General features: G+C 58.9%; 1 protein-coding gene across 1 annotated transcript in view; it reads left to right on the forward strand.

The window, feature by feature from the left end:
• PPP1R37 (protein phosphatase 1 regulatory subunit 37) overlaps positions 1-17476 on the forward strand; it is a 40996-nt gene that overhangs the window by 17692 nt on the left and 5828 nt on the right. The window contains exons 2-3 of the mRNA XM_054588596.1: positions 15828-15925; positions 17171-17216. Of these exons, the coding sequence (XP_054444571.1) occupies positions 15828-15925; positions 17171-17216 (144 nt within the window). The remainder of the gene's footprint in view (positions 1-15827; positions 15926-17170; positions 17217-17476) is intronic.

Genomic DNA, 17476 nt, shown 5'->3' on the forward strand with positions numbered 1-17476 from the left:
GTGCTCTCCCTGCACAGCCGGTTCTGTCTGCCCCGTGTCCTGTGAGACAGCTGCATTGTTGAGGGAGGGCCCTGAGACATAGGGTGAAGCCCAGCTCACCTGGCGGGTTGGTGGTCACCCCTAGGAGCCTGGCCCCTCCCACCCTGTGCTGCATGGCAACAACTAGCAGGCCCGTCCCCAGAGCTTTTCCCCCTGCCCGTTTGACTCTGCGCGGCAGAGCTGTGAGCTGGAGCGGCGTCTCCCCCTCGCAGACGGACAGGCCGAGGGACAGGCTGTGCGGGGAGGGCCCCCGTGCCGCGTCTGTGTGGAGGCGCAGGCAGGCCAGCCGTGCTCCCAACCACGAGCGCGCCCCTCGAGCGCTCTTTTCTCCTGCTGCCCTGTGGATGCTCATTTGTCCCCAAGTCTTCACTTCTGCACCCTCAGGCACCCAGCCCTGTGTAAATATTTGCCTTGTGGGCAAACAGGAGTGTGTGTGACCAGTATTTCGAAGCTGGGTGGCGGGAGACAGGTGGATGGAGCAGACGCCAGGTGAGCCCCCAGCTGGAGCCGATCGCTTTGAGACCTGTGCTCATCCAGCATCCACTCCAGGGTGTTGCTCAGGCCCTGGACCCATGACGACAGTGGCTACTGTTTACCAGGCACCGGCCCCCTGCCAGATGCTTGACACGAGTGATCTCTGTGTGTGTGTGTGTGCGCGCGCGTGCGCGATGGGCCCCATTTTCCAGCTGAGAAGACTCGACCATAAAGAGATTAGGTCCCTCTCCTGTGACAGTTGGGGCCTGTTCAAGTGGTCAGAGCCAGAAGCCACATGGGGCCACACGAGGTGAAAGAGGGTATTCATCAGAAGGACACAGGGCCTCTGCCAATTCCAGAGGGTGGGGAGCTCCTGAGAGCCAACAGGAACCGGGCCTGGTGCCAGCCCTCCAGACCACATGCACTCGTGTTTTGTTCTTTCTGTCTGGTCTGGAGCCAAACAAACCTGGCCACCCTGGTGGCCAGGACAGGGCTCCTCAGTCCAAGTCCCACATCCTGCCTGTTGAACAGAGGGTCAGGCTTACCTTGCGGGGGTGGGGGGACAATTCCCAGAAAAGGGATCCTGGGCTCTGAGGTACCCCCAGTAGGCACCACCAGGCCCAGGATCTGACCCTAGAGGCCACGCCCTCAACCACCACATTCGTGTGGTGAGAAGGCGGATTCACGGCAAAAGGTGGAAAGTCACCAGTGTCCTCAGAGGTACACATCCCTTGGGGGAGCCCCTTCCAGCTGGGGGCTCCTGGAGACCCCAAAGGACTGCCCTCCCCCACCACACAGACACATCCCAGCAGAAAGCCCTCGGCTAGTGGGACAGCGTTGGGCACTGGTGTTCTGTGGGTGTCGTCGGTCTCGACTCACCACAGCACTGGCGTGTTTCCCAGCAGTCCTGTGCTGGGACTCCGCAGTGGCCAGGACAAAGCTGGCCCAGCCTCATGGGCTCCCTGTCTCCAAGGGGAGGCAAGAGAGACAAGCCAGCCCAGCCTCTGGCAGGGCTCCTCCAGACAGAACGGAGGGTGTGGAAGGACAGGAGCCGAGAGCTAGGGTAAACGCTCTCAGCAGGGCTGCCGGGCCAGTCTTCGGCGCAGGGAAGAATATTGAACGGTGCGAACCGCTCTGTGGGGCGGGGCCGTCGCCCACCCCACACTTGGCGCTTTAGGCTTTGAAGGAAGTCAGGCCTGCTTGCGCCCTCTGTGTCCTAGCTGTGTGTTCTTGGGAAGTGCTCCACCTCCCTGAGCCTCAGTTTCCCTTTCTGGAAAGGGTAGGGGATGGGTATCGCTCCCCAAAGAGTGGTTGTAAGCAGAAGGGTGGTCAGGTGTGATTCACAGCAAGGGCCCCAGACCTTCCCTCTGTTGGCCCTGTGGCCCTCGGCAAGCTCCTTAATTCCCCTTGCCTCAGTTTCCCCTGTTTGAAGAATGGGGCTGTTATTAATCCTAACTCATAGGGGGTCTCTGCCTGGGCAAGATGGCTGCCGCCGCACGGGGGATGGGTCAGCGCCGGGATCTCACTGGCTGTTCTCTCCGTTCTCTCCCCGGGGCCTCCTTCCCTGGTCTGTCCTCGAGAGCCTCTAGCCCGCTCTGCCCCGCCTTTGCCAGAGACCCAGGAATTTTAACCTATGCTCCACAGTGTTCGTGGCAGCACAATTTACAGTGGCCAAATGCTAGAAGCAGCCTAAGTGCCCATCAGTAAAGGAGTAGATCAGGAAACTCTGGTACATTTGCACAATGGAATACTACGCAGCAGAAAGAAAGAAGGAACTCCTCCTACCCTTCACGACAGCATGGATGGAACTGGAGAGCTTTATGCTAAGTGAAGTAAGCCAGGGGTGAAAGACAGATACACTCTGATCTCACCTATAAGTGGAACCTAATCAGTGAAACAAGCACGCAAAATATAACCAGAGACATGGAAATAAAGAACAAACTAACAGTGACCAGAGGGAAGGGGGATAACAGGGGAAAGAAGGGAAAAGGTTGTCTATGAATGTGTGTAAAGGATCGTGGACAAAGCCAAAGGATGGGGCGAGGATTGAATGTAGGAGGTGGGGGTGAGTACTGGGGGGAAATGTGGACATCTGTAATCGAACAACAGTAAGAAAAAGGATTTTAAGAATAAAAAAAGAAATCCTAGTTCATAGGGCTGTTAAAAGCAGTAAATGAGGTAATAGACACACAATGCTATGTAAGTACAGTTACTGTCAGCAATGATAATTTAGAATTGAAAGTTGCTTGTTACACGGCTGGGACTCAGGGATTAAGGCCTTGACTTTCCCCTTCATCCAAGAGCACCATTGGCCTTATCAGCCTCCTTCTGGGGTTGGGGCCTGATTCGTCATATATGGTTGCCTTCATTCCTTCTGCCTCAAGAGACTTGGAAAGCAGGAGGTGTCTTCTGACTGCACGTGGTTCCATTACAGGATCTTCCGTCGGGCCAAGCTTGGAGAGTCGGGGAGGGGGGGGGCGCGGAACGGGCCTCTGGCACCCGCCATGTCTCCCTTCACTGGAGCGGGCAGGTGCCTCACCCCTGTGTGGCGCCCAGGGTTTGGAGGCAGGACTCCAGGCTGGTTGTGTGAGCCCAGCCCACCCCCTGCACTGGCCGTCCTTCCTGAGCCTTAACAAGTCCCTCTCAGGAGGGGCGCAGGGGCCTGCAAGGGAAGGGCCGGCCATCCCAGCCTCTCCTGAGGGATCTGCCGTCGAGGGCACTGTGCTGTTCCCTCCCCTTCATCATGAGGTCCTTTGGGGAGAAAGGGAGACTGTTCGTATATCACAGAGCGAGTCACCTTCTCGCTCTGTTCCTACATTCACAGCCATTTAGGGGAGACACTGCCATGACAGTCCTAGACCCAGGGAGCCCTGGGTCTAGGACGGAGGGTGCACAGGTAAACAGAGAGCGGCTGGGGCGCTTGCTGCGAGGGGACAGAGACAGTAAAGAGGAATGGGGGGGGGTGTGCGCTGCTTTAGAAGGGGTCAGGGAGTGTTTCTGAGAGGGTGACATTCGAGCTGAGAGCTGAGCAACAAGTTAGGAAGAGGGTTAGAGTGAGGGGTGAGGTGCATATAGGAGCTGCAGACCCAGAGGTAGGAACAAACAAGGTGAGGATGGGGTGGGGGGCGCTGGCAGGCTGCACAGCAGGCGTGAGGTGCACCCTGTCCCACATCGCAGTTGAGAAGGCCTCGTCCTGGGGTGGGAGGTCCCGGGGCAGGGCAGGGACAGAGCCCAGCCTGTTCCTCAGCCTGGTCACCGTAAGCTGACAATGGGGCAGTGGCTCCAAAGAGGCCTGTTTTCCTTTCCTGGGGGATCTGCCCCAAATCTCCCTGCACGGCCCCCGCCAGGTTTCCTGTGTGTAGCCAGCCCAGGGCAAGTGCTTCCAGAGGTGGAAAACCCAAAGGTGCCGTCTGGGGTCCCTCAGCCCTCCCCAGCCTGGGCAGGGACAGACCGGGGGGCCGCCCAAGCCAAGACCCAGAAGGTCTCGTCCACTCGACTGGCCGGCCAGAGTGACGTGCGGCAGGCCCTCCCTGGCGAGTGGGGCTGTTTCTCAAGCGGTGCCGGCAGTGCGGGGCTCAGGCACAGACCGGGCTTGGCCTCGCCTGCAGCGATGCTGTGGCAGTTGGAGGGCCACTCTGCTGGGAAACGTGCCATTTCCTGAGACCCTTGTGAGCTATGCACTCCCTCCGTGCCTCTGAGGCACTGAAAGGCAGGGGGCGGGGCGGCGGAAGTCTGAAGGGGGTGCGTGGGGAAGAACTCATGACCAGTGTCCCTTCGTTTTTCCTAAAGAGTCACAGGCGGGGGTTTTCAGAACACGCTGAACCACTAGAAATCCCCACCTGGGCCTGCACCCCCTGGCTGAGGCAGCTGCCCCCCACCCCCTGTCTGGGCTGTGATGCTGCCCTCGTCTATGGCCTGGCCTCCTGGTACCCCGCCACTCTGCCCCAGAGCGCCCCATGGGGGTGGGGTGTACTGCTCTATACTGGGCCCTGGGGGAGCCCCCGGCCTGGCAGGGGGAAGCTCAGGGGTTGCAACCAATGTGGGCGAGGGCATCCGAGGGCACTTCCTTTTAGCAGGTGAGCCTCTCCTTTGAAGTCTCAATTAGGAGGCCAACTCTGAAGGCCATAGTGGCCCAGCAGCGAAAGAGGACGTCTCAGAGTGTGTGGCTTGTGTGGTCACGCAGACAATGCTGCCTCTGGACTGCCTTTCCTCCTCTTAGGTTGAAGGTCCAGTCGGGTCCCCTTCCTGGGGGAGCTGTGAGGCTTCGGTGAGCTCGGACACACGTAGGGGACGCCTGAGGTGATCGCTCGGTAAACGTAAACTGCCAATGAGATCCCTGCAGAATGTGGGGCCATTGCCAGGCTTGTGCTGATAGCCTCAGGCTCCTGTGTGCCTCGGAGTTCTCCTTTGACAGCCTCTTAGCTGTGCTCTCCCTTGGGGTGTGGGCATGAGGCCCATGTTCATGTCCCTCCCTCCGTCCCTCCCTTCCTTCCTTCCTTCCTTCTCTCCTTTCCGCTCAATTTTGCCAAGCACCTGCTGGGCCCGGCCCTAGGGAGCCACCCAGGCTGGGCCTGGCTTTGAATTAGGTTTTCAGGAAAGGCCAGCCTTGGCCTAACCCCAAGCGTGACAGCCCGGGCGTGAGCCGGATGTCCCTCCCAACCCGAATGCGGCCTCGTGCCCCTTGTGAGCCACCAGCTCTGAGCAGCTGCTTTTTTTCCCCCACTTAACTTTTTTAAAAAGATTTTATTTATTTTTAGAGAGAGGGGAAGGAAGGGGGAGAGGGAGAGAAGCATCAATGTGAGAAGAAAACGTCAGTCGGTTGCCTCTCATGTACACTCACCTTAACTGGAGACCGAACCCACAACCCAGGCAACCGCCCTGACCGGGAATCAAACCGATGACCTCTCACTTGGCGCGATGACACCCAGCCAAATGAGCCACACTGTTCAGGTCTCCCACTGAACTCTATTGTGGACGTTTTCAGACACGTGCTGAAACTGGAGTGTAACGAACCCCCTTCCCAGCTTCAGTCGTGATCCATCCATATGTGGCTAGTCTTTGTCCTCCGTGCTGCCCCACCCCATCATTTTGCAGCACGTCCTACGTATCTATCATTTTGCCTACACGTTTTTCTGAGTTGCTTTTGAAACAGTGGGGACACACAGCCCCAAGCCAGCCACCTTCTGTCCTCTGCTGTCATCTCCCCCAGGCCCAGGACGAGACCCCCAGGAATGCAGCCAGGTTGGGGCTGTGTCCTCTGTGTCCCTCCACAGGGTGGTGGGCCGTGTGTTGTGCTTGGGGAAGAGCACAGCCTCTCCCTGACACCCCCCGGAAGGAGGCCACCACCCGCGGAGGTGGCTTTGGGCTGCCGGGAAGCCTGGTGAAGCGCCCAGGAGCCGTCTGTCCCTGATGCCCAGGTTTGCTCTGCGTTAGCTTGCTGTTTAACAATAGGCATACGTTTCTACTTCCCCCCTTTATTTTCTAACAGGTGGTGGTCCCAAGCACATGGTTCTACACCTTGCTTTTTCCATGTAGTGTATCTTGGCTTTGTTGGCTCAGGGAGAATATCCATGTTCTCTGGCCACAGAGAGTTCCAGTGCCGGGGGCCGCGGCTTGCTGACTGCCCCCCATCCACCGGTGTCAGTTCCTCTCCGCATTTGCAAACACTGCCACAGTAAATAAGCTTATAGGTGCACAGCTCGGCACCTTTGCAGGTATAACTTAGGATGGATCTCCAGAAGTAGAATGGATGGAGCACAGGGGTTACGTATGCATTTGCATTTTGGAATTCTGACCAATATTGCCAAATTGCCTTCGAAAGGGGTTGTCCGGATTGGCGCAGACACGAGCAGCCCAAGGCCACGCCGGCTTCACGGTCTCACCAGCAGCATGCCCGTCCAGCCTGCGGGCTGCGGCCAGTCGGGCAGGCTTTTGCTTTTCGGGAATGGACTTATGGAGGCGCTCTAGGGGGTTGCAGTGGGGAATTGGATGGGCCCTTCCCTGCTGGAGGAACTGGTGCTGGAGAGTCCGGGGTGTGGGGAATGGCAGGCGGTGAAGAGCCGATCTGCCTCTGCTTTCAGCTGGAAAAGTACCCTCAGGGGGTCACTTCCCGTTTCCCAGGGGCCTCTGGAAAGCTGGCGGATCATTTCTGCTGGGGGCTGTGAGGAGGAGGAAGTGAGGTCAGGTTTGTAAATCACATGGCCTGGGGGTAGGTGCACAATGCTCGTGCCACAGAGCAGCCAGGGAGGCTCCTCAGCAGTGTGTTCCCTTCCCCCTGCTCTGCCAAGTGAGGATTTCTGGAGGTGGAGGGAGGCGTGGGAGGGAGCAGGGTTTGGAAATGTAGGGCAGTGGCAGACGGATGGGGTCAGCAGCACAGACCTGGAGTCAAACCACCCACTCTGGGCTGAGGGCCTCCGTCTCCCACACGTGGGGCATGTGATCTTGGTCACAGGCCCAGACTCAGACCCTGAAGGATTCGCAGCAGAGCAGCATGCAAGAGGGTGTCACCAGGCAGGCGAGCCGGGCCTGGGATGGGGGGAGTGGGCCAGCTGGGCAGCATAAGGTAGGGAGTTGCCCGCATACAGCAAGGAGAGCAGACCTGGGACCTGAGCACCGCCCCCACCCTGGAAAGACTGGCTGGTGCCATAGCGAAGACAGTATCTCTGGGTAGGGACAGTGGTGACCAGCTGGCACAATGCTGGGGGGCTCTGTGACGTCCTGTGGCTGCTCACCAGGACTGATCTTGGAAAGCTGGGTTTGAAAGCATCTGGCCTGCCCTCCCAATAAAGATATGCCCATGAGAAGCCTGGCCTCAGGCAGCCAGCTGGACCAGGCCTTATGCAGCCTCTGAGGGTCCTTCAGACTCAGGTTCTGTGCCTGGAGCCGCCTGGGAAGAGGCTTGGAGGTGGGAATGAGGAAGATCCGCATGGAAGCAGCACTGGGCTTATGTCTGCAGAGGTGGTGGCGGGGCCCTGGGCGCACGGGGCTCCACAGGATGCGTTGTGGGTGCTCGCTGCGTCCTCCCCATTTCAGGCCCAGTAGCCTTGTCTGCGCGGCTCTCTCTCTTGTCCATCCCCACCCCCTCCCCACGCACACAGTGGGTAGTGGGCTGAGATCTCCGCTCTGTAGGATTCCGATGAGGATTCCAGACTCAGTAACAAAGTGCCTGGCAGGGGATCGGGGTGAACTCCAAAGCAGCTCTGTACAGAGAGCGCCCTGCATTGCAGTGCGTGTTTCACAAAACCAAGTCCATTCCAGCTGGGTCTGGGCCCTGGATCGTGCTCACCTTCCTCCAGGCTTATCCCGGCCAGGCCTCCACATTAAGCAGGCAGGACCCCTGGTCAGAATGCCCTCTCCACGTTCAAGGCCTAGTGCAGCAGCCAGATGTGAGCACTGCCATCTGTCTGTCACTCACCTGTCTTGATGCCGCCTATGTGCCTGGCTCCATGCTGAGCAGTGTTGGGGACACAGCTGGGACCAAAAACCCTAGGCTGCCTTCCCAGGGCTCCCGCTCCAGCAGGAAACCGACTGGGGTCCAGACAGTGACAACCCAGAATGGGCAGGGCTGAGACGGGGGAGCCAAGAGGCAGGGCCGTGACCCGGCCGGGGGCCAGGAAGGGCTTCCAGGAGAAGGGCATCTGAGCGGGGAGTTGAAGCAGGAGAGTGTAAACATACAGGGAGGGAGAGCAGAGGTACAGTGGAGCCCTGGGCTGTTCTGGGGAAGGAAAGAGCTTGGGGGGTAGCTCCCGCGCAGCCCCCTCCCCCCTCCAGGGAGCTGGGGGGAAGCTCACCCACAGGGTGTGAGACCTGGCTCCTTCCTGACCTCCTTGTCTTAACTCAGTCCGGAGTGTGCACAGCACCCTCTTGGGGCTTCCATGATCATCTGCACGCCCCTCTCCCCAGACAAGAACCCTTGGAGGGCAGCGACGAGATCTGGGCCATCCCTGTGCCCCTACGGCCAACACAGAGCCTGGCATGGGGTCAGCCTCGGGAGATGTTTACTGAATGAACAGCAAGATGGCACCTAAGCTGGCACTCTGCTGTGTTAGAAGCCTAAGTCAGAGGCTTAGTTTTTGACTGTGCACCTGTGGAGTCCTGAGTAGTTTGGCTTTAGGCCTGGCCGGATCCAGGGGCTCCAACAATGTCTTTGAGACCGTCTCCCTTAACCTCCGAATCAGCTTCCTTCTCGGGAGGTTCTCCTCCTGGCCCATGGCCCAGATGGCCACCAACAGCCCCCGGGATAGGAGGCCGGCTTAGGCGCCCCTGAAGGAGAGCTCATCTTTCCTGAGAGCCGTCCCTAGGACCTGGGACAGCTGTGGCTGGTTCTGCAGAGGTCAGCGTCCTGTCCTCGCCGGTCACTGGGACAGGGGCTCCAGATGGGAGGCCTGTCCATTCCTGGAGCCTTGGGGGAAGACAGCAGGGAGTTGAGGAAACATGAATGCTCCCACACAGGGTCCTGGGGCGCCCCTGAGGGAGGGGACCAGTGCTGGGCTGCCCACGGTGGGCAGGAGGGGAAATGGGCCAGTCAGGGCTTTCAGTGGCGACAGCTGAGGCGGTGCTCACCCCTGGGCAGGTTGTGCGTCTGCCACGAAGTCAGCCTGTGGGGCTGCTGCAGGAACTCAGGCTTTGGCCTCCGGCTTCCCCGTGCCTTGGACACTGGCCTGTCCCCTTCCGAACCAACCTCCTGCCCTGAGGCGGTGAGCTCATGCGGCCTCGTGAGGGGGCGGTGGTGTTCCACAGACTGCGAGTCCAGCAGGAGAGAGACCTGCGTCCCTGGTGCCGGGGCGGAGAGATGCCGCCCCGCGTAGGCCAGGTCACTCACCTGACTCTGGGTTTCCTGTCAAGCGGGGGGGGCGGGGGGGTGATGGCAGCTGGCACCCTGGTGGGGCAGGCAGAGCGGTGGCGACTGTAGCAGACAGTGGGGGGGCAGCCAGGCCTGGGGAGGGCGAGGCTCCGTGCTGTGAGGTAGTAGAGGGGTATTGGGACCCGGGTCCCCTAACTTGGGGCACTTGCACTCTTAAACCCAGCGCCGCGGGGCTTGGGGGCTTGGGGGCTTGGGGCTGTCCCGTTGGCGGTGGCTGTGTGTGGGACCGGGGCGCAGAGTGCAGAGCACAGACCTGGCTCTGCGGCGCCCCTGCCCTGGCTCGCCCGGCTTGCAAATGCTGGGCAAGTGCCGCCACGGGCATCCTCTTTCTTTGTGGAGATGGTATGAGTAGCACTTGCATCCGTCCTCTCGGTCCGTTTGGCCCCATGTCCACGTCCGTCTGTACTGGCGTTTCCCAGGCTTTAACCCAGACCCCGCCCACCTCTCCCTTGCCCTGCCCCACTGCTGCGCTGTAACAGGCGCCCTGTCCTCTGCCTGAACCCTTGAGAACTGGAGCCTCCTGCCTCAGTATAGTCAGCAGGAGTTTGGGCCTCCAGGTCAGGCAGACCCGGGCGGGGAGGGGAGCTGGGGAAGTTGATTTTTCTTAATTAGATATATGAATTTTTTCAGTAGATAATACTTACATGTACTTCAGTAATCGAAAGATAAGAAAAGAGGCTTGGCTGGAGTGGCTCAGTGGATTGAGGGCTGGCCTGCGAACCAAAGGGTCACTGGTTCGATTCCCAGTCAGAGCACGTGCCCGGGTTGCAGGCCAGGTCCCCAGTGGGGGGCTCGTGAGAAGCAGCCACACATCGATGTTTCTCTTTTTCCCTCCCTTCTCTCTAAAAATAAAAGAATCAAATCTTTAAAAAAAAAAAAAGATATGAAAAGGTATATAAAGAAAAGGAAGTTCTCTCCCCTACTACCCTTAGCTCTCCCAGCTAACCTTCCTAAAAAGCAGCCACCAGTTTCTTGTATGTCCTTACAGAAATGTCTGGGACAACCCAGCAAACTACCGCCTAAGCATAATTTTATAAGTAAAGTTTTATTGGAACACATCCGTGCTCCTTTGTTCGCACACTGTCTGTGGCTGCTTTCCTGCAATAGCGGCAGAGCTGAGTTGTGGCAGAGACTCTGTGCCCTGCAAAGCTAACATTCTGACTGTCTGGCCCTCCAAGAAAAACGTGACCCCAGATGGGACTGCACAGCTGCGTGTGTGGATTGCAAGTCAAGTCGGATCTGGGCATCTTAGTCTCCCCCCGCTGACCCCTGCGAGCCCGGACTCCCAGTGGACGGGAATAAAGGGTGGCCTGGGGGCGGCCGAGGGGCTTTGGTGGGTGCAGCCAGCATTGGCCAGCGGGAAGGCCTGGGCCATGGCGGCTGGCGTTCCTGGCTGTTCCCGTAGCTCAGGCCCCCAGCCTGCTACCTGGGCCTTTCCCCGTCCTGCCCCAGGCTATCGCCAAGATGGAAGGATTCACAGGGAATCCCTTCTGCTGTGCTCATCCCGACAGCCTTCCTGTTAGGGGACACAGTGGGCACCCTTAGGTCCCCGGAGGAGCCCATCCCTGTAGAATGCCATCTCCCCCGACTGTGACTAGCTCCTTTCGCTGCTCTGTGCCCCGCCCATGGCCTGTCTCACTCAGAGAGCCCCACTGTGTTTGTATCTGTCCCACCTGGGTCCCCCACTAGCTGTTGCAGCCCCAGCGGGGAGAGCTGGCCTACTTCCCTGTTTGACTCCCCTCCCCCAACACCCCGCTGTTGCTTCCTGGCTTTTGACTCCCGCTTGGATGGATGACTGTGTGTGACTGTGTGCGTCCCCCCCATCCCCCCTCCAGGCTGGCAGGAATGGCCTGAGTCACCGCCGCCCCCTGGTGTCCAACCTGCCCTTGCATCTCAAGAGTGCTTTTGCACCTGTGTGCAAAGAGACACAGGCTTCTCTCTGTCACCTGATGCCCAGCATCGGATTTCTCTGCCGCTTTGTGAGGGCCGTGGGGGGGCAGGCTCTGTTTGCTCCACAGCCTCTTCCTGCAAAACTCGTGCCAGCTGCTGGGGCAGCAGAGGCTGAGCCCTGCGGGGCCCTGCCTGCCAGCTGCCCCACTGTACGCCCCGCCCCCAAGCCCAGACCTTCCCCGTGACGCCGTCCAGCGTCCAAGCAGCCGCTCAGTCTGCCTCTGCCCCTGACCCCTTTCCCCTCCTCAGGCTGCTCAAGGCAGTGTGAGAACAAAGCCATCTCTGGTTTCAGAGCAAGGCAGGCCTGCGTGTGTGTTCCAGTCTGGCCCCTCCTGGGCCTGTGACCTTGGGCAGATGGCTTGTCCCTCCTGAGCCTGCCTCCCCAATCTCCTAGGACCCAGGAGCTGGCTAAATGAAACCTCTTGGGAAGTGCTAGCATTGTGCGGTGCATGGAGTTCGGGTCCCAGACCTGGAAGCGGGGTCCTCATCGTCATCATTTTCTCCGGGCGTGCCTCCTGCTGAGCGAGACCCCGCACTGTGCGGTTGGTGCCGCGGCTTCGCAGCGTCCTCACGTCCTCGTCTCCCGAGACCCTGCAGGCGGCCCGTTGAGGGGGTGGCGGGGAATCACTCAGGCCGTCAGCACAGCTGCATCAGGACGAACAGGGACTGGAATGCGGGCCCTCCTGCCCCTGCACAGCCCACCCCCAACTCGCGTGACGCCCTCTCCCCTCACACACTGCCGTCTCCTGGAGCCCTGGGCTCCAGCCCCCACTTACGTCAGACCGTCAGAGCCTTGGACTCGGGGGTCGAGCAAACACATTCGAACCCTGACCTGAGACACGCAGGGTGTCCACCTTGCACACCCGTGTGTCTGCCTGGCCTCGCCAAGCATTTCGTCCCTGGACAGGTGCCCTTGTGGGCCCGCCCTGGGCCCCTGCCTTCCAGCGAGGGAGGAAACACGTCTGTGGTTGCAGGCATTTACACTCCAGTGTGCGCCAAGCCCTGTTCTGAGGGACAGACTCCATTAGCCTGAGCTCCACTCATCTCCATTTTAGGGAGAAGGCGATGGAGGCCCGGAGGTTAAATCACTTTGCCCAGGGTCCCAGAGTTTACTTGGGAGCCTGACCTCGACCCCAGACACTCTAGCTCGACAGCCTGTGTTCTTAACCACTTTTCGAGATCCCATGTCCAGCTGTGGCACTTGGGAGGCCGTATCCAAGGTGGCAGGGCAGGCGGGAGGCAGCAGGGGTCGGGCCCCAGTCGCGTCAGGCCGAGCGGTGCCGTAGCTGGTCTGCGGGCCCGTCGCCTCAGGGCCTTTGCGCTGCTGGTCGTTCCCTTGCATTGCAGTCGCCAACATCAGACCTTCCCCGCTCGACACCTCTCACCACGTCACAGGCGAACTGTGTGAGGGCCTGTCCTGGAGCCCCGCGCCGAGCTGCTCCCCGCTGTGCCAGCTGACACAGCGCTTGGATGGCGCCTGGCACCACGTGAGTGCTGTGTACATGCTGCATGTTGGTCTCGAACCACCTGCAGTGCTGTTTTCTTGCTGTTTTTTCTTAAATTGCTCCTTTTTAAAAAGTTTGAATTCATTTCTTCTCATTCCCAAAGGGTAATGTATGCAGTGTTGATTTCTCACTGGTAGCTCTTTTGTCTTAACATATAAACGAAATATGCATTCATCATAGTTACTGTAAGGTCATTCCCGAGCCACCCGACACACTCGTGTGTCCCCACTGGTGACGTGGCAGGCTCCGGACAAGCTCCTGGTGCTGCTGGGGACGGCGAGCCGGGCAGGGGGTGCACCCAGGATGCCGAGCTGCCTCAGCGGACTGACTGAGCCCCCGCTTTTGTTCTTTACTGTCTTTGCCGAGTGCTGCCCCCATCCCCAAACTGTGTCTCAGGCAGTGGAGGAAAGTGACAAGATGCAGTTATCATTCTTGTCATCAGGGGGCACCAAGCCACTTTTCTGAATGTGTCTACCCCTCCCCTCAGTTTTTCCTTCTGTAAATGGGTGGGCAGGTTTGATCTCCTGAGAGTTCTGGCCATAACCTCTGTGAGGCTGTGCCTTTGTCTAAACCTGGTAGGTACCTGGCTGAAGGGATGGTCAGATGGCAGCTGTGGGTTAGAGACCCTGGGCCTTTAGCTCACCAAGAGGCTCCTTGAGGACTTCAGTCTGGCTGGTCAGGGAGGGCTTCCTGGTGGAAGAGACATCAGAACTGAACACCTCAAGAACCAACCGCAGTTTGAGGGGTTGCTTAGGTGTCACTTGCGCCTCGTAGACTGTCTGGGACGCTGAGGACTGCAGTGACAATCCCACACATGCCCAGTCCCGACTCCATCCCTGTCCGGCCTGACCAGGCCAGCGCAGCCTGGGCTTCCTGGAAGCAGGCGTATCAAGGGGGGAGGTTTTTGCTCTTTGGCCATCTGATGCTAAAGCCTGGGGACCCTTCTTGGAGTGATGATTTTCTTTTAAATTTTATTGGTTAATTTTATAGAGAGGAAAGAGGGGGAGAGAAACATTGAGTTGTTGCTCCATTTAGTTATGCACTCATTGGTTGGTTCTTGTGTGTGCCCTGACTGGGGATTGACCCCACAATCTTGGCGTATGGGGACGATGCTCTACCCAAGAGAGCGACCTGCCCAGAGTTGGAGTGATGATTTTTAAAGGCAAAAAAGAAAATAGGATTGCAAAGGATACCAGTTAAAGTACAGTTGGCTAAATTTTTGAAAATTGTGATGTAATATTTGTGCTCTCCCTTATTGACACATGAAATAACAGGAGAGAGCGGCAGCTGTAACGACCGCGGTTTTCTCAGGAGCGGCAAGTGTTCTGAGGCTGCGGTAATGCTACATGAGAACGTCTGTCGTGTGTGTTGATAACAAAGTCACAGGGTCTGCTAAGCACTATTTCCTTTTTCTTTCTGCCTGTGTTAATAAGAAGGAAATGATAGAGTTCAGTTAATGAAAATAAGGAGGCAGCTTCCCTGCTGAGGTTCATAGACCCCCTTAGGGCCACGGATGCTGCTTGGCCGGCTCCCTGAGGCAGCTGCTGCCTTCCAGGCAGGGCCAGCTCCTGTTCCCGCGGAGCTGGGGCCCCGAGTGCACGGCCCAGAGCTCCGCGCTGGGGTGCAGGGCGCCCAGGAGGCTGCTCATCGCCCGCAGCTCCACCCACGGAGCAAGTGGGGTGCATAGGACCAGGCCTGACCTCCAGGGAGGTGGGGTCTCTGTTGACAGCTAACCTCCAGCACAGTGGTTCCAGCCTCCCCACCCCTACCCGGCACAGTGGGGAGAGAGTTCTGGAACAAATGTTGTACTCTGCCCTGCACCAGCTGCCTGGCCCTAGGGAGGCACTTTTTCTTTCCTGGGTCTTGGCCTCCTGCCCTAGGAAACAGGGTAGTGACTGATGAAGTCCCGGGGTGCAGGGCCCTGGCAAGAGCATTGGCGGACGGGGAACCCACTAGGAAAGGCTCGCCTGGACTCTGCAGGGGCTCCTGCCCCTCCCCCGCCCACTCCATTCTGCTGGCCCCAGGGCTTTCTGCACCAGGCCTCACCCTGTCCCTCCCCTGCTCAGAGCCTTTCCTTCTGTCCTCCTCATCACCCCGGGGCAAAATCCAAGATCTAATAGCCAAAAGCCAACATAGTGCAAATTTCTCACCAGCCAGTGAATGGTGCATCAGACAGTTACTTCATAGCACTGTAATGGGTCCCAAATTCAAAATCCTTGTGCCCTGTTAAAGAAGCCTCAGAGCCCACATACTGCTTATCTCCACTTTTATCAAATGTCCAGAAAAAGCAAACCTGTGTAGACAGAAAGGCCGGTCTTCCTTACCCGAGGCGGGGGCCCTGGGCTGTGCGGCTGCGGGGTTGGGGCAGCGCCCTTCACGCGGCCCTGGGCGCCTGTGGGGGCGGCTTTGTTGCTGAGGGTGTCTCAGGAGTGGGGGAGTCTCAGAGGCCACGTGGCCTCATGGTACGCAGCTGAGTTTGAAGCCTGGCTCTGTCACGTCCCAGCTGTGTGCCATTGGGTGACCAACTCTGTGACCTTGGGCAAGGTGCTTTACCTCTTTGAGCTCAGGTTCTTCATAGAGCCGGAGTACAGATTCATTCTCTCACTTGAAAAAAAAGGCGAACAGCTGGACAGTGTTGGGGACAGTGGTGACCTGGATAGCCCCAGCCCTCCCTTTGGGTTTCCTAGTCTAGTGGGGGAAGACAGCTGAGAAGTAGAAAATTGTGTGATATTAGTTGAGTATTGTTTGTGTGAAATTGCTCACAGAGCCACGGGGAGGTGTGGAGGGCTGGGGCGACTTAGTCTGGAGACACCCAGGGGCAGCAGCGGCAGTAAGGGCCCTTGGCTGCAGGGCAGAGCTCAGTGGGTTGTGGGAAGAGGCATGTCATAGCGGCCGCGAGGGGAAGGGAGCTGGCCGAGGCCTGGGGTGGGAGAGGCTGGGAATTCGCCCGTGTGCCGCGCCACGGAGTCACAGACCGGCGTCCTCTGTGCCCGCAGCCCAGAACGTGACTGTGGATGAAGTCATCGGCGCCTACAAGCAGGCCTGCCAGAAGCTGAACTGCAGGCAGATCCCCAAGCTCCTCAGGCAGCTTCAGGTAGGCCGGGGGGGCGGGGTGGGTAAAGAGGGGCTGCCCCTGCACCCCCGCCACCCAGCAGCCTCCGGGCCTCTGTCATCTGCCCGAGGAGGAGTGGGCGCACGGGCAAGCACCCCTGCTGCCCGGCCTGCTCACCCAGCCGGGGCCTGGGGACGTTCACCAGGGAAAATCCTCTGTGTAGCTGTAGAAGTAATTAGGCTCCTCGTAAATACTTAAACAGTAGAGAATTGTATAAAGTAAGAATTTTGAGTATCTGTCACTACCCAAAGAAATCCTGTTCCCCAGGGGAAAAGCCATGTATACAATATTTATTCTTAAAAGCCTGAATTACAAAAGCAATATATAGTCTCTGATTTTTTTAAAAATCAAAATACTACACATAAAAGGCAAAATCCACTTCTTGCCCAAGCCCCGTTCCCCAGGAGTCCCTGCTGTTGGCAGCTTGGGGTTTTGTCCTCTGGTCTTTTCCTGGGCGCTTGTACGGGTCACTGTCCAGAGAGAGGTACGGACAGACAGGTGTTCCTGCACCTGCGACACGTTCCCTCCCAGCCGACTCCAGCGGGCGCCTTCGCTGAGTCGGTAACGTGCTGCTGTGGGGCCCTCCAGCATGGTCCCAGGTTCCTTGTTCCTGGAGCTGCTGCTTCCTCAGCACTGCCGTGCGCATCTGGGTTATGGGTTCTGTGGGGGACTCCAGAAGGTCTTACTGTAGGTCCAGGGAAAGATGGCCACTCAGTGCCTGGTTCAGAGCAGGCCTGCTGCTCACCAGCAAGTGACCTCAGTCAAGGCGCCTACAAGCACACACACAAACCTCTTTGTACACAGGTTCATGGCAGCACCTGCCCTATGGGTTCATGTGTGTGGGACCCAGAGAACCGTACCTGGCACCCACGGGGTGGGGCTGGAGCTCAGAGCTGGGATGGGGCTGGGGAGACGTCGGTCTGTCCATTGCCTTTAATCCTCTTTTCTGAGCACCCGCTGTGTGCCGGGCCTGGTGCCCTGCCTGCTGCACAGCCTCTGCAGCGGCTGTTCCCGCTGCCTGACGCGCTCGCCCCAGAGGCCCCAGGGCCCCGCCTCCACTCCACTCAGCTGGGGCCGGGGGCCTGCACCCCTCCAGCCCCACCCCAGCACACGGCCTCGCCTCAGAAACAGCAGAGCCAGATGGAGCCCCCACTGCCCCACCGCCAGGGTCCAGCCTGGGCCCTGCAGGGCTCCCTGCCTTAACCGCCACCCGTTCCGCTTTGCCAGGAGTTCACAGACCTGGGACACCGTATTGACTGCCTGGACCTGAAAGGTGTGTGTCTGGATGGGGCCGCGAGCCCCTAGGTGGTAGGTAGGGCCAGGCTTCCCTGGAGGTGGCTCAGAGGGCAGCACGTGGGGCTGGGCCTGCTTGGCGTCGGTGGGTCCTGTCCAAAGAACTTGGGTGGAGCTGGGCCTAAGAGGGGTTGGGGGAGCGGGGGCCATTCCCCCCCGCCCGCCCCCCGTTTGCACCCAGCCACCACCACACACACGAGCGAGCTCACACACGAGCGAGCTCACGCACGCTCCGTGCTC

Source organism: Pteronotus mesoamericanus, unplaced genomic scaffold (genome assembly GCF_021234165.1).
Source record: "Pteronotus mesoamericanus isolate MK-2021 breed Mesoamerican mustached bat unplaced genomic scaffold, CSHL_Meso_final scaffold_137, whole genome shotgun sequence".
Lineage (NCBI taxonomy): Eukaryota > Metazoa > Chordata > Mammalia > Chiroptera > Mormoopidae > Pteronotus > Pteronotus mesoamericanus.